The sequence below is a fragment of the Thamnophis elegans genome, chromosome 4 (genome assembly GCF_009769535.1).
Source record: "Thamnophis elegans isolate rThaEle1 chromosome 4, rThaEle1.pri, whole genome shotgun sequence".
Classification (NCBI taxonomy): Eukaryota; Metazoa; Chordata; class Lepidosauria; order Squamata; family Colubridae; genus Thamnophis; species Thamnophis elegans.
Genome location: NC_045544.1, coordinates 87,632,127 through 87,649,367, shown reverse-complemented (window position 1 = coordinate 87,649,367; position 17,241 = coordinate 87,632,127). Strand labels below are relative to the sequence as shown.

Here is a 17,241-nt window from a genome sequence, read left to right as displayed (position 1 = left end):
GTAACAGAGACTCCCGGATTACAATAGCCACACCGCCACCCCTTCCCTGGGCTCTCGGCTGATGAAGCACCTGAAATCCCTCTGGGCACAGCTCTACAAGGGGGACTCCTCCTTCTGTGCCCAGCCAGGTTTCAGTAATACATGCCAGGTCTGCCCTCTCGTCGACAATTAAGTCCCGGACGAGGGGAGCTTTCTGAACAACAGACCTGGCATTTAGCGACAACAGCCTGAGACCAGGGTCCTGACTGCTCGCGCCATCTGGTCTTGGAGTGGGACTCAAAGGGCCGGAAGGAGGGATCTCTGTGATGTAGCGAACCCTCCTTCCCCGGTAATGGCCAGCCCTAAAGTCCCCGCCGTATCTGCCTCTCCCTGTCATGACCGCTATGCTCCGACCCACTCCCGTGGCCGTAGTCCCCCCAACCACCCCGGTACCCCCCGCTTTCCCTAGCAGGTCCTCCGAGCCAAGCATACTCAGACACTCACACAATCAGTCCCCACGTAATTATTAAAATACACAAATGCAACAATAATAACAATAAAAGTGGGTCACTCAAACACTTACATACAATCCCATATACTCAACATACTAAAGATAGAAGGAAAAGGGAGAAAAAAAAGGAGGAAATAAGAAGAATAAAAGTAGCGCAAAATTGTTAAAGTGCGAGTTCAGGGAGAGCCAAATAGTTCTCAGCAGATGGCTCTGCAACAGACAGATTCTGGGAAAAATCCAGAAAGTCCAGAGTAATTGAAGGAAGCAGGGGGCTTTCTTGCATACTGCAAGTACCCCCGCTCATCTAATGGTGGCGCTCTCTGAGGCCAGAAGTCCAGGGTGGTATCAGGTAGCAGTGGCCGTGCCAGATGGAAATGCAGTCCAGAAGCCGCGCTCAAAAAAGAGTCAGATGTCGAACAGCAAAAGGCCCTGTAGAAGGCCCTGCAGCAGCAGCAACCAGGTGGGGGGGAGAATTCACCGAAAGGAGGGGCCAAGCCGAAGGGAGCGGGAGGAGGGGGTGCCCAGCCGAGCTGGAATGGCAGTAGATGTGAACAGCCTCCCATTCTCTCCCAGTACTGTTCCTGGCTGACTACCTTCTCCATGGGGCGATGGCTAGCCCGGCGTGAATCTCAATCCCTCACAAGGAGCAGCTGAAATGCCAAAGCCGAAAAAGAAAGAAACGTCACCCAGCAGCAGGGGGGGGAGGGCGAGGCTCTCTTAGCCAGCAATTAGAGAGGGCCAAAGCTCCCTCAGGCCAAGATTGTAGGTTGGCCTCGTTAAGAAGGCGCCGTTACTGTCTATTGTTCATGTGGCGAGGGGGGGGGGGCAGCGGGGGGGGCAGCAGAGGAGGGCGGGGGGGGGGGTGCCCAGCAGTCGCTCGCCAGAAATTATCAGGCCACTGGAGCAGGCTCCTTCAGCCTCCCTCCAGATGAAAACGCCGTTCTCCCCGATAGAAACGCTGCCTGTTGACTGAGAAACCACCATCCGCGGGGGGGGGGGGGAACGCCGCCCGAAGGCCGTCCCACGCTGTCCAACACCGCCGAGGCTCGTCCAAGAATGTCTCTGCCTTTCTCGCTCCACGCCAGCTAGAAACGTTGCCTATCGGCTGCCTCTCTCTGCCTCTCTCGGTCCACACCAGCAAGAAACGCTGCCTGTCAGCTGAAAAGCCACCATCTGCGGGGGGGGGGGGGGAACGGTGCCCGAAGGCCGTCCCACGTTGTTCAACACCGCCGAGGCTCGTCCCAGGACGCCCAAGAATGTCTTTCCAGCAGGCAGCCCTCCGGACGCTCTGGATTCCTCTCTCCCAAAGCCTTCCGTTTGGGAGGTCCAGCGGTCGGTAAAAGCACAGACTGAGTATTTTCTCTGTCTTCCAACCTGAGCGGCGAGCTCAGGCAGCCATCTTCCTTCGCACATGCACAAGCTTATATGTACCGTAGAATTATGCATTTGATATAAGAATGTAGTTCCTTTTTTAGTGTGTATTCTTCCTTTATTCTGCAATATATGTTCTTGGTACTACTATCATGTACTATGAAATTTAAAGATGAAAAAAAGAATTCTCAAATTCTGCTGTGCTGTGTTCCCATTAAATGATAAATGATAAATAACATGAAACTTTTTCATATCTGAAACTATTTTATTAAGGTCAGCCACAGCTAGAACCTACTCATGCAACATCTCCTGAGCCGTTTTAACAAGCCAGGTGGGACATGGCTCTAAAGAGACTCTAGAAAGAGTGCAGAGAAGAGCAACAAAGATGATTAGGGGACTGGAGGCTAAAACATATGAAGAACAATTTCAGAAACTGAGTATGTCTGGTTTAATGAAAAAGAGGACTAGGGGAGTCATGATAGCAGTGTTCCGATATCTCACGGGCTGCTACAAAGAAGAGAGAGTCAAGCTATTCTCCAAAGCACCTTAAGGAGGACAATAAAAAATGGGTGGAAACTAATCAAGGAGAGAAGCAACTTAGAACTAAGGAGAAATTTCCTGACAGTTAGAACAATTAATCAGTGGAACAACTTGCCTCCAGAAGTTGTGAATGCTCCAACACTGGAAGTTTTTAAGAAGATGTTGGATAACCATTTGTCTGAAACGGTATAGGGTTTCCTGCCTAAGCAGGGGGTTGGACTAAAGGACCTCCAAGGTCCCTTCCAATTCTGTTATTCTATTCTATTCTATTCTATTCTATTCTATTCTATTCTAAAGATCAGGTGTCTGAGCTCTCACTCCCAAGAACCCTGTCCATTTCTCAGGTCCAAGGAGTTCAAACTGTTCATGCCAACTCCATTCAGCTACCTAATGTTAGGTAACATTACACACCAATAATTTGGATTCTCAACAACATGGCATTATGTGAATACAAAAGTACACACCCCTTTTCTTTCTCCTTTTTCCATTTTGTTCATTCATTCATGCAGTCTTCTTACCTTCCCAGTTACAATCTTCCATATGCAATAATCATTATCAAATGGGCTATAGATACTAACCTCTATCACTCATCTTGGCTTTGGTCAATTGAAACTTTCACACAACCTTTTTAGTGAGATGGGACATCAGTCTTGATTGTTCCCAAGCCGCATGCAGCACTCCGATAAAAGGAAGAAGAATATCAGTTAGTTCTGAGACATAAAGGCCAACTACATTTTAATAAAACTCCAAATTTATTTCAAGTATGCTCACATTATTCTATCTAATCCCAAGACTATCTTGCAAGGCAACTTATTGTTGGTTCATACCTACTCAACTAGTACGCTAAGGATTCAATATGTTTTCCAACCGTTGTCCATTTTTAAAATATAATTTTGAATGATTAACTTTTCCTAACACTGTTTTGGAAACTGTATTCCAGGAACCTGATCTTAAACTAAAGTTACCAGACATCTGACACAAACATATGTGATATGTCATCATTTTTGTCTTCATGCCCACCATCTGGCACCTTTCACTTTAAAATCGAATGTTGTCTGCCTTTTAGAATATTTTTTATTCGAATATACTTTTATTTTGGACAATAGTCATTCAAAAATTTGTGTGTTGGGACTTAGTGAATTGTTTGCTTTTTCTCTCATCCATGGACAGACTTTACCCTCTACATTTACATTATCTTCTGATTCCAGCAATGGAGTTCAATCCAGCCTCTTCAAATCTGTGATGACTGTAGTGACTCATAGGTGTGTCTGGTGAAAACGGAAAAGTGCATTTTCATAGATTCTCTATTATTGCTAGTATAAATATATTTTAAAGAAAATAAAGATTTGTTGGGAAAATACTAAATTGAAAAAGCAGCCTTTCTGATGCTGGAAAAAGTAATCACACATGCACTAGGCCAAAAGGGGTTTTTTGGAGGGAAGCTTTTCACTAATTTTTGTCACAGACACTACAAAAACTATACCCGTGGTTCTTTTTCCAGGGATCAATGCATTCCCTGTTTCCTTATTCTCCTGCAAATTTAGTACCCAAATGATCGTCCTCCTTTAATGTATCCAAAGCTTTCTTAAAAGATTGCCTGCCTACAAGTGTAGTGCTGTCTTTAACAAACTCTCGATTTTGTCTCTGCCTGGATCTGAGATGACCATCTGCCTAGAAAGGGCAGAGGTTGCAAGGCTGGTTCTGCCCGGAGTTTCCAATGGAGGAGAGGAGCCGTTCGAGGAGCGGGGGGGGGGGGGAGGGGGGGGCTAATGAGCAGAAGTGAGACCCTCCTTTTCCGCTTTCTACTGTTATTACGAAAACGAGGAAAGTCGACGGCCACCTTGCAAGAGTCACCGGCCGAGAACCACTCCCAGCGAGCAGGCCCGTTTCTCCCTCGCAGACGCCCCTATGGCTGACTTCGCTGCCCTTGTCCCTTTCTCAGGGCTGCCGCCGCCGCTTCTGCTCGCCTACATTTGCACCGCTGCGGCTCTCCTCTACGGGGTCGTGGCGGCCTGGCGTTGGCAGTGGAGCCGTCGAAGCCGCAGCCCGCGGCTGAAACTGGTGGGGACGGTGGCTGCTCTCTTCATCTACCCGGTCAAATCCTGCCGAGGGGTGTCTGTGAAGCGAGCCGAGATGACCTCGCTGGGCCTCGGGAGCGAGAAGCTGCGGGACCGGTAAGCTGGTCGCGGAAAAGCGGGCGCCTTCGAGGCGCGGACTCTCTTTCCAAAGGGCCGCTTCTTTCAGGGTTATTCGTTGGGGCTGGAGTTCATCAACTCCCGATCCCGCGAGCCTGTAGGAATCCCCAGTAAACCTCGGAGGGATTGTCTATATGGAGATTCTCAATCACCCAGTTCCAAAGGTGCTTCTTCAAGAGGTAATTGGACTTTCTGGTTTTTCTTTGAAGAAATTTTCGCTTCTCATCCAAGAAGCTTCTTCAGCTGAAGAAAACCAGAAGGTCCAATTGCCCCTTGAAAAAGCACTTTTGGGACTCGGAGGGATTGTTCTGGACTGCTTGCTTGTTTATCCAGGTCGATGGGAACGTTGTTGTGCAATCTTAAGGACTTATGCGCTTGCAAATCAATAACACCCACCTGTCCCATCCCCACTTATCAAGACCTTGGTAAGTGATTGCCATTACTCCGAGGGGAGAGGAGATCTAGTTTAAAAAACCTCGAAGTAATGTTCTGTATTAAGAAAATTTCCTGCTAGCTCAGGAATATGGAAGGATGGCCTAACCCAGTGTTTTTCAAACCCTGGTAATTTTAAGGATCGACTTCAACTCCCAGATTCCCAGCCAGAATTTTGGGAGTTGAAGTCCACTGATCTTAAAGTTGGGCAAACTATAAATAAATGGTAAACATAGGGCAAAGAAAAGAAAACTGCTAGGAAACAGGTATATATTTAGAAGAAATCCTGATTGCTGTAAGTATCTTTACATCGCAATTCAAACCATTCCTTTTTTTACTTTCTTGCCCCTGATTTCTAGAGGGATGTTTTACTCTTCGGAAGGAATCCCTAATTGCATTGGCTAGTAGCCAATCTCTCCTTCCTTTCAATAGGAAGAGTATCTTGCTTGCCCATCATTTCTCTTAATAATGTTATGCTGCCTTGGTTGTTATGGAAATGCTAGCTGCAAAACCCAAGAGTGAGAATCTATCTTTTGCTGGACCTTTTGCGTATAGAATTAGATTAAGTAAACTAGCAAAAGCATTGCTTCAGGAATTTTTCCAAAGCCCTTTACAAGCAGTGATCACTGGAAGTACTTGCATTTTCTTCCTTATAGTCAAGTAAGGTATTTTCCCTTTGCTTCAGGGTCTTCATGGTGCATCTCTGCTTGCATGCACTGGAAAGCACAGATGGCCTGCATACGCCCTAGTTAGACTGATGTGGGTAAGCTTTGAATAGAGCAGCATTTTTACCAATTGCATCTCTTGGATTTTTCCCTGGCATGTTTTCCTACACACAGCTTCTACTGTATCTGGTTTTTAGCTAACGTTTCCCATTTAGCACATTTGATGTTGTTTTGTTCACTTGCGTGGCACGACATAACCGCGAAAGTCAAAAGCGCGCCGACAACACCGCGGTGCTAAAACCGCGATGTCAAAAGCACGCCGACAACACCGCGCTGACAACAGCGCGCTGACAGAAGCGCGATTTAACTTAAGGTAAGGTTTAGGGTTAGGTTTAGGGTTAGGTTTAGGGTTAGGTTTAGGGTTAGGTTTAGTTAGGTTTAGGGTTAGGTTTAGGGTTATTTTTAGGGTTATGTTACAGCGCGCTTCTGTCGGTGCGCTGTTGTCGGTGCGCTGTTGTTGCATGGTTTTGACGGCGCGGTTTTGTCACCGCGCTTTAGTGACACGCGCTTTAGTCGACCGCGGTTTTGTGGTGGAACCGTTCACTTGATAGATAATGGACACATGAAGAGCCACGGAATTTACAAAATTCCACTCCAATATTCCCCTGGATTAGAAAGAGTTCATTATATTGAGAACAACAAATCCAAATCCAATCCAATTTAACTTGTCTTTCCTGGGGATGGGGGAAATGAAAATGATTCCCTGAGGCCATGGTCTCTTCCCTTTCTTTTCTACTAGATGTAGTAGTAGTGTATCATTAGCAAGGTTTACAATAGATTTTTTGTTTTAATTCTTTTTTTTTGAGAAGTGCAACTTTAATACATGTGGAATTCCCCAGTTGGGACCAGCATACTGCTGAGTCTAGTTGATTTTAAAGGCTGCAATGTATTTCTGTTGCTTATTAGTTTCATATGTAAGTGTTTTTAAACAATATATGCTCTTTCTTATGTAGATTTTGGACTGTGATAAAAGAAGATGGACAAATGTTATCTGCTAAGAACATTCCTCGCATGGTTCTAATTAGTGTATCCTGTGAAGAGGACTATTTAATCCTGAATGCCCCAGGAATGAAGACACTGCGAATTCCTGTTGATCTCCCACAGACAAATTCAATCTGGAATTGCACGTATTAAAAGTTTTATTTATTTTTTTGCTTCCTAATTAACAAGTTTTTCAATTTTATTCTGATAAAATTTTATTCTTTCCATTTATTTGTTTCCATATGTTTCCCCAGTTACTCAGACTTGTATGGAGCATAGTAAGCAAAAATGTGGGGGAAGTGGAATAACAAAATAAAAATGCTGGTTGCCCAACAATCATACTGTGGGCCCAAGAGCCTTTCAGGCCTTTTAAATGAAAAGGCCATCTGGGACAACCGAATTTGGAGGGGTGGTGGTGGTGCAGAGCTGGTATTCAGCAGGTTCTGGCTCCCATCTATTCTCTGCCTCCCTAGTCCCAGCTGATCAGGAGGGAATGGGGATTTTGCAGTAACCTTCCCCTGGAGTGGGGAGGGAATGGAGATTTTACAGTATTCTTCCCCTGCCACGTCACGCCCACAGAACTGGTAGTAAAAAAAAATTGAATCCCACCACTGTAGCTTTTTTAAAAAATTCCTCCAGAGGCTATAATTTTGTTGTAATCTGCTGACTGATAGAGGTACACTAAGTCCAGTATTGTGCAGTAGAAAATAGGAGTGGAAGGCAGATCAGGAGATAGATGTAACCCTTAAACTTAAAAATCTCTGTCTTCAAAATAACCCCATATCGCCCAATCTCAGAAATGGCACTCAGTCCCACCTGCTTGCTGACATCATTTTGTCATTACACTGCAGCCCTCATTAATCTCTTCAGTTTTTAAAGGTGCAGCTTCCAGCTAATATTTCAGATTCATAACATAAGTACAAAAGGAAAAAACTATATTTCAATACTATAGAAAATAATGCATTATATTTTATATTGAATGTATTTCAGCAAGCTATTAAAATTCTGCAATTGTTATGACTAATAATTTATACTAATCATTAAATACTTCTTAATTTCACTGAATTGTATTCCTTTTTATAATTTATTGATAAGATTTAACTGATCCCCTACTAAATTAATGTAGTAAAATGCTTTTGAAATGTCCCTTTTTTTGTTCCTACTTTTCCAATTTATATTTTTATTCATGCTTGTTAATTTCTACATTCTCCATATCCTAATATTTTGAAGAGTTTGTGTTAGCTTATAAAGTCAATTCACATTGCTTTCTGTTTCTCAGAGCTAGTTATTTTGGTATGATAGGAAGATACTCAGAGCTAAAATAATTATTTCTAACTCTTGATTTTTATTAATACTCATGAATGCTCCCCCCATCCCCCAGTAAATATCTTTATACTTTTACTCATAGTCTTACTGTGGCTTTCTTTCTATCCTTTTTTCCTGTTAATTTAGGTAGCTATTAAATTACATTATTAAAATTCCAGTGGTGTTAGATTTGTGGAGTAATTTTAGATGTTCATGGGTGGTATGGTAGTTAAGCTGCTTTATATGCAAGCAGAACACAGAAAGGCGAAGCATGGAAGAACATGAAATACTGAAATATGTATTGAGTGCCTAGCTTCCAAGGAATTGCAGAAATGTTTCTTTTGTTCTATTAAGACGATATGGACTCCAGACTCAAGGCAGGGATTGTGGAGATGAAGCAGCTGAATGGATCACTACTTTCCTGAACATAGAGCCTTATCGGTTGATCCATTATGAAACAAATATGGTGACAAGAAAGCCAGGAGATTTCTTGTCTGCTTTTCTACCAAAAGATGAGGTAAGAATACAGTTTCCCTCAAAAATAATATTTGCGTTAGTTTTAAACCCCATAACTTTGTGTATCAAAGAATACTTCTATAGTAATGGCTGAAATGCTTCAACTCCTCCTCTGCCCCTCCTTCTCCTCATCCTCCTTCTTCAGTAATTCAAGGTTGCTTACATACAAGCTTCTGTGAGGCAGATTGGGTTGAGATTGGATGGCTCAACTCATCCAATAATTTTCTGAGATTGACTTCATCCATGATCTCCCCAGTCCTATCCTAATTCCAATATTTACAGTATTTTTGGGAGTATAAGACGCACCTTTTTGCCTCAAAAAAGAGGCTGAAAATCTGGGTGCGTCTTATACATTGAATACAGCATTTTTTTGCCTCCCAAAGCCCTGCCCCTTCACCAAAATGGCTGGGCATACCCTTATGGAGCTTTCAGAGAACTGGAGGCTGAGAAGGGCAGAAATGAGCAAAAAACTGGCCAGTTTTTGCTGCCCCCCCCCCCTCCCCAAGCAGCACAGGCTGTACATGCAATTTTGTTGACAAAAAAATGGGCCGGTTTTTGTGAAAAATGGGCCGGTTTTTGCTTGTTTTTGCTCCCCTCCCCCCAGGCTATTCATGCCTTTTTTGTGCGGGGGGGGGATGGGCCTGTTTTTGTGAAGGCTATTCATGCCATTTTTGGGAGGTTTGCAGAGTGCAAAAACTCCTCCCCCCTTTTGGAAAGCTCTTTAACTGATTGATGAGAATTACATTGATCAAGTGCTGTGCCAGCAGAAACAAAGTTAGGTGCTGCAGATTGTCAGCTATTTCTTTCTCCAGCACATGGATAAATACACCTGGAAACACTACCTACCTACCATCTGTTTCTCTTTCTCTCTCTCTTTCTCCCTCCCTCCCTGCCTCTCTCCCTCTCTCTCTCTCTGTCTGTCTCCCTAACTACTGTATTTCTCTCTCCCCCCCTCTATCTACCTATGTACCTACCTACTCTCTCTCTCGCCCTATCTATCTACTGTATTTCTCTCTATCTCTTTACCTAGCAACCTACCTACTCACTCTCTCTCTCCCTACCTACTTACTGTATTTCTCTCTTTCTCTCCCTCTATCTACCTACGGTACCTACTTTTTTTTTTTAAAAAAAGTCTCTTCAAAACCTTGGTGTGTCTTATACTCTGAAAAATACGGTATATGGTATGTTTAGAATTATGTTCCACTGAAATAATTATAATTTGTATTTAACTAAATGTATTGGGATTATTAAATAGTATGGAAGTTTCAGTGTATTTTGTCAACTTCCTGGAAACATATGATAATACTGTGACTTCTGGAATGTTTGCTCTGGGATCAGAATAAATCATACAACCATTTTATGTACACCTCTTTCTTTATGGTATTACAAAAATATGTATAATCAGAGAAAAACTTATATCTGCAGAATTTGTACCATCTTTGTGCCAAAAAATTTAATTAAGGAAAAGAAATGGAGCCAAGCTTGTTCCGCTTCATTGTCCCTGTTTATTGAGGCTTCTTAATAAATATTCTATATCTTTTAACTATTTTCTTCAGCACATGTAGAATAATTTGGGAATTAATTCACTGAATTATCATGCATGTTGCTAACAGAATAGATTCTTACATATTTGAGTTTTTAATAAGGCTTAAATGATTAGTTAAGCACTGAATTTATAAAGATAAGACACAGAAATTAAATGATTCGTATTATTCTTAGTAATTGGAAGAAAATTTCTTGCTTTAATATAAAATGCTTCACTGAGATTTCATTTTAAATGTGCAAGGTCTGGAAGATCTTGTCTTATCCTCATATTATTCCATACTAAGCAACAGCCAAAATACAGGGTTTTAAAAAGATATGGTTTTAACATTTCATTATGATGGTAAACATATTTTACTAATTCAGCCAGGAAGATTGTTTAGCAAAGGGATTATTTTCATAGTGAAGAATGATTGAAGAATCTATATAAATTGCAACATTGAAAGCAGAAGAAGAAAAAAAGCCATTTCACATCCTATTGATTTTAAGCTCATAATTTTCATTTCTATTTTAAATACACCCATGATTAGAAAATATCTTTAGTTATTTCCCTTTGCATACATTTTTTAAATTTCTAATAAATAGGTACTTTGTTACTACTAAATAAATGCGTAAATACATAAATAAAGATCACTTCATGAAATTTGACTGATTTATGATTTAACAATTTGTGTGAAACCTACCAGTTAGGATTACAGTATTCAACCAATCATAATTAAATATATCAAGGCTTAATGCAATTATGTATGTTTACAATTAAAATACAAAATAGATGTGTCATGTTTTAATTAAAAGCATTTTATGAAATTAAAGTGTAGTTTTATCAAATTGCACTAAACTCTGGAATGAAATGTTCACAACAGAAGATTGCATTTTGTTATGTCATTTTGTTATGTTATGTGGCTCTTTGAGACAAATCCCAATCTTTATGATTATCAATGATAGACATTTTTTGTATTTATTTTTAAAGGTTGCCTATGCTGAAGCCAGTCCACTCTTGCTGATTTCTGAAGCTTCCTTGGATGATCTAAATACAAGGTTAGAAAAGAAAGCTTCAATAACTATCTTCCGGCCGAATATTGTTATTAAAGGCTGTAGTCCTTATGAAGAAGTAAGTATTATTATTATTATTACTATTATTATTATTTTATTCTATTTATTTGTATCCCATCTTTATTATTTTTATAAACAAAGCAGTGAAAATATCCAATAAACTTCCTCCTCCTATTTTATTGACGACAACAACAGCCCTGTAAAATGGGTTGTGCTGAAAGAAAATGACTGACCCAAAGTCACTCACTAGCTTTCATGGCTAAGGCAGGATTTGAACTCCCAGTCTCCAGCTTTCAAGCCCGGTGTCATAACTACTAGATCAAACTTGTTCTTACAGGTCTATGTTAACTGAGTGTTTGAATTGCTATTTTTCTCCACCTGAGTTCTAATGTTATTGCAGATATGCCTCAAAAGAGTTTTATTGTGATGTTAAATTTAATAGCTTTTAAAATATGATCTTGTGAGTATATTGGTTTAAAAAGAAACTGCAGAAATGTTGCTCAATAACATATATATTATTGGAAAATAGTCAAATAATGCAATTGCAAAGTATCTAATCAGACAATTTTTTTGATATAGGATTATTGGATTGATATATTAATTGGAACTGTTAAGTTGAAAGGAAAAATGTCATGTCCAAGGTAAGAGAGTTTAATGATGGTATTTTAATCTCATGTTCCCACACAAAACAAATTTCATTTTTAAAGACATTTGTATTATTACATGAAATTAAAATGTGACAACATCTATGTCAGGTGCTACATCAGCCGAGAGCCCAGGGAAGGGGTGGGGGTGTGGCCGTTGTTATCCGGGAGTCGTTAGTTCCTCGTAGGGTCCCTGCTCCGGAGATTGTCGGGTGTGAGTCTTTGCTGTTAAAGTTGGACCTCAAGGGTCAAGTGGGTTTGCTGCTAACGTACCTGCCTCCCAACAGCGTTGCAGCAGCCCTCCCCTCGCTCCTCGAGTCAGTAGCCGAGCTGGCAATTGAGTTCCCTAGGCTGATGGTCCTGGGGGACTTTAATTTGCCGTCGCTCGGTGAAAACTCTGATGGGGCGCAGGAGTTCATGGCTTCCATGACAGCCATGGGCTTGACTCAAGTAATCCGAGGCCCAACCCATTCAGCGGGACACACGCTTGACCTCGTATTTCTCTCGGAGCAGTGGATGTGTGATCTTGGTCTGAGGGGGAGTGACATCATACCCCTGTCGTGGTCAGACCATTACCTACTGAGGCTCGACTTCCGGAGGCCAAACCCCCACTGTAGGGAGGAGGAACCGACCAGGTGGTTCCGCCCCAGGCGTCTTATGGAGCCAGTAAGGTTCCAGACAGAGCTTGGGGTTATTCCTGATACTCTCGCCCACAGTCCGGCAGAAACTCTGGCTGCTGCGTGGCACTCGGCAGCGTCAGAGGCCCTCGACCGGATTGCGCCACTGCGGCCCCTCCGAGGCGGCGGATCCCGGAGACCCCCTTGGTTCACCGAGGAACTCCGGGAGATGAAGCGCCGGAGGAGATGCCTAGAGCACCGTTGGAGGTCCGACAAGTCCGCATCGAACCGAGCAATGGTAACCACCTGCACCAGGGAATATACTAGGGCACTTAGGGCAGCTAAAAGATCACACATAGCCTCCCTGGTCGCATCCGCTGAGTCCCGCCCAGCCGCCCTGTTCAGGATAACCCGCTCCCTATTGAACAAAAGGGAGGCGGGGGAACCCTTGCAGGGCAGAGCTGAAGAATATGCCCAATTCTTAGCGGACAAAATTGCTCGGTTTCGGACGGACTTGGACTCCACACCCGCAGTTCCAGCCGAGACCCAGGGGGACCAAGTTCAACAGCTCTGGGTTGAGTTTCAGGAGGTTATCCCCGGGGATGTGGACAAGGCCATGAGAGCTGTGAGTTCCTCCACCTGTGCCCTGGATCCGTGTCCCTCATGGCTGGTTTCTAACTGCAGTGAGGTGACACGAGGCTGGATCCAGGCGGTTGTAACCGCCTCTCTTCGGGAGGGGAACTTCCCCGCCGCACTGAAGGCGGCGGTGGTGAGACCCCTCCTGAAGAAGCCATCCCTAGATCCAGCTGTCCTTAACAACTACCGCCCGGTCTCCAACCTCCCCTTTCTGGGGAAGGTTGTTGAGAAGGTGGTGGCCTTCCAGCTCCAACGGTCCTTGGAGGAAGCAGACTACCTAGACCCCTTCCAGTCAGGCTTCAGACCCGGTTACAGCACTGAAACCGCCTTGGTCGCATTGATGGATGATCTTTGGAGAGCCAGAGATGAAGGGCACCCCTCCATCCTGGTCCTCCTCGACCTTTCAGCGGCTTTCGATACCATCGACCATGGTATCCTTCTGCGAAGACTGCGGGAGGTGGGAGTGGGAGGCACCGTGTTACGGTGGTTCTCCTCCTACCTCTCGGACAGGTCGCAGTCGGTGTTAGTGGGAGGGCAAAGATCGTCCCCAAGGCCCCTGAAATATGGGGTGCCGCAGGGTTCGGTCTTATCCCCCCTACTATTTAACATTTACATGAAACCGCTGGGAGAGATCATCCGTAGGCACGGGATTAGATACCATCAATACGCGGACGATACTCAATTGTATCTGTCCGCCCCGTGCCAAATCAATGAAGCGGTTGACGTAATGGACCGGGGGCTTGAAGCCGTCATGGACTGGATGAGGATTAACAAGCTTGTGCTCAACCCAGAAAAGACCGAGTGGCTGTTGTGTTTTCCTCCCAAAAATTTGGCCATTAATCCAACACTCAGGCTGGGGGGTCAAATTTTACACCCCTCAGAGAGGGTTCGCAACTTGGGAGTCCTCCTGGACTCACAGCTGTCATTCGACCATCATATAGCGGCTGTGACCAGGGGGGCATTCGCCCAGGTACGCCTGGTGCGCCAGTTGCGACCCTACCTGAACCGGGAGGCCCTCACAACAGTCACTCGGGCCCTCGTGATTTCTAGGCTGGAATACTGCAACGTGCTCTACATGGGGCTGCCCTTGAGGAGCATCCGGCGACTTCAGCTAGTGCAGAACGCAGCCGCGCGAGTGATCGCGGGTGCACCCCGATTCACCCGCATTACACCTATCCTCCGCGAGCTGCGCTGGCTACCTGTCGATCTCCGGATGCGCTTCAAGGTGCTATTGATCACCCATAAAGCCCTACATGGCAGTGGATCTGGATACTTGAGAGACCGCCTTCTGCCAATTACCTCCCTACGACCTATAAGATCTCATAGGTTAGGCCTCCTCCGCATTCCATCGGCCAGCCAATGTCGGCTGGCAACCACAAGGAGGAGGGCCTTCTCAGCAGCGGCCCCGACCCTTTGGAACGAGCTCCCCGTAGAGATTCGTACCCTCTCCACCGTCCAGGCCTTCCGCACAGCCTTGAAGAACTGGCTCACCCGTCAGGCCTGGGGATAAGGACCATTACCCCGCCCGAATGTTGTATGCATGTTGCTTATTATTTTATTATGTGTTGTCGTCTTAGTGCTGTATTCCCCCCTCCCTGGTTTTCTGTGAGCCGCCCTGAGTCCCCTCGGGGAAAAGGGCGGCCTACAAATAAAATCAATTAAAAAAAAAAAAAAAAAAAAAAATGTAGGTGCATTTTCACAGCAGTGGATCCAGAAACTGGGATCATAGGTGAAAAGGAAGTTCTAAAAACCCTGAAAAGGTAGCAGATAATGTTTATGAATGCTCCTTCTTTAGATGTTTGGATGTCTCTATATCAGTTCACAATGTTACTCAGCGTAAAGTAGCAATTTACAAACAGAAACCAGCACCACATATATGATAAGGAATGTTCTTACTGTTTTAACATCTTCAAATACCTTAGCACTTTAAGCTCTCTTTTCAATAAATCTTTTGTAGCTCACACATACAATGTTAGGCAGACAGATTCACATGGTATGCGTGTAAATCAGTTAATTTGTCAAGATTCAATTTTTTATAAGTCAAACTAGCTTCTTTAAAGCAATTCCCCATTTGTTATAATTTGAAATACTTTATCCTAATAATTAACTGAAACCACTTAAAAATATTTTTTTTCTTCATTTCCTTTCCTACCCGTAGTTCCTGGTCTTCTTCTCTTTCTGATTTTGAAGCAGGGGCTTCTGCATCTATTAGACTTATAATTCTGAAACAGCTGAGCAGGCAGTTAAAGCTCCAATATTTCTAATAATTTATGCAAAACTGTAAATCCAGTTTCACTTAGAGAAACTAATTGCTTCCTCTGTGCAATGTCTCTAGCTTAAATCCATTTTATATGGCTGTGACACTAATGCCTCTGTAAATCAATGACAGAATATGTTGCATGAAAACATTCCATTCTAATAGATGATCATGCTATCATAATCACTGTTGATAAATATCTATTATCTCCTGTGCTTCAAAATTGAAGTTCACTATTCATCTATATCCTGAAATGTATAGGATCTATTTTATTCCAAAATAATTTCTAATTCTGTTTTTCCATTTCTTTTCTTTATTTTCAGTTATCGCAAGTGTGATCCTTCTGAAGAACATGACTATAAGTCTAATCCTCCTTTTGGATGGCTATATGGAGTTGAGGAAACAGGAACACTTGAAGTTGGGGATCCTGTGTACAAGATAATCTCATGATGGGAGGCACTTGTGCAGTGGGGTGTAATTTCTCTGTATATGGATTCTGTACTCATTTTTTAAGATTATTTTTTTTCTTCCTTCTTATTTGGATACTTATACATAGGCTGTTTGCATATGGTCACTAAGGGTCATCCCTAGTTTGTTGGCAAATCATTACTGTCATCATGACTGAGAATTTACATCAACACATCATCATTGCAATTGAAAGAAATTTGAATGAACGGCAAACTGAATGAATAACAAATAAGAGTTAGAGCCTTTTTCAGTCAGTATTCTTAATGCAATACAGGTGTTTTGCTGTCTGAACACTACTGAGTTGGTGATAGTGAAAGTAAAATTTTCCATATTAGAAAACTCTCCTTTTTTTAGAAACATGATTGAAATGGATATATGATTGAAATATTTTGGGATAGTCTTTGGTTTACTTATTTCCCAAAAAGGCTATAAATATAAGGATATGATGAAAATATGAGGTATTTTATTGTATAGCCAAGACAAGTGAAAATCCTTTTCAGAATGCTTGGATCACTTATTTCTAAATGACTAATGACTGACCATTTGTAAAAACAAGTGTACAGATGTTGAGCTGCCTAGAATTAACAGTGTAAATTTGTAAAGAAAACTCTTTACTGGAGGAATTTCCATAAATCTGAAATGATTTATGTCTGCTTTTTTTTAAATCTCAAAAACCTGGCATTTTAACAGGTGCAGACTTTATATACCCGCTGTGCGTCTATGTTGCCATGATTAAATTTGTAGCTCTCCCTGTAAGCTGCCTTGAGTCACCATGTGTGAATAGGCGGAAATATAAATTTTCTAATAAATAAATATGGGAATTTTACAAACAGTGCTATTAGATCCAGCTTTATTGGATTTCATTTTTTTAAATGTGTATTTTGTCCCAGAAAAATTAAACAAACTAAAGCTTAACATTGAAAAATCATAAATTAACTGGTTAATTTCTATAAATTAGTTACTAATTGATTTAAAAAATATGGCCATGGAGATATTTCACATTTACAAAATCCTTAAGCAATGCTTCATATATAATGATGCAAAGATATTTTGTATTTCAGAAATGAAGACTATCTTTATGGATCAATCAATCAATAAATTCTAAGCATTTTTACTCTGGGTAACTCAAGCTCATGTTTGTTAAACCTTTGTCCATTAAAAATCGTACAAGATTTTGCTACCTGCCAAAATGTGAAGCCCTCAGAATTGGTCCTGTGTGCTAGCATGGAATGCATCTAAGTCAGACATTGCAGCATTAGTTGGGAAACTGCCTCTGGTGCTTGAATCAAGAAAGATGTCTTCACTCCCTGCTAAATTGATCTGTAAAGACAGTTCTGGTGAGAATTCAGCAATCATAGAATGAGGACAGATTTCTAGCAACAAGTACCAAAAACCTTTAGATGAACGCTATCCTTCACAAAAAAGAAAACAGAAAAAAATGACTTCTGACTGTATTTGATCCATATATA

The 17,241-nt window shown here is 42.4% G+C and overlaps 1 protein-coding gene across 2 annotated transcripts; it reads left to right on the top strand.

The window, feature by feature from the left end:
• The first annotated feature begins 2,643 nt into the window (after positions 1-2,643).
• LOC116508041 (mitochondrial amidoxime reducing component 2-like) lies at positions 2,644-16,886 on the top strand. Of its 2 annotated transcripts, XM_032216494.1 has the most exons (7): positions 2,644-4,575; positions 6,707-6,880; positions 8,394-8,556; positions 11,068-11,208; positions 11,730-11,791; positions 14,736-14,807; positions 15,628-16,886. In XM_032216494.1, exons 1-7 carry the CDS (start codon positions 4,310-4,312, stop codon positions 15,752-15,754), a joined length of 1,005 nt encoding a protein of 334 aa, XP_032072385.1. In that variant the 5' UTR covers positions 2,644-4,309; the 3' UTR covers positions 15,755-16,886. The 2 variants fall into 2 exon arrangements, with proteins under 2 accessions (XP_032072385.1, XP_032072386.1); XM_032216495.1 differs by lacking the exon at positions 14,736-14,807.
• Positions 16,887-17,241: the final 355 nt, after the last annotated feature.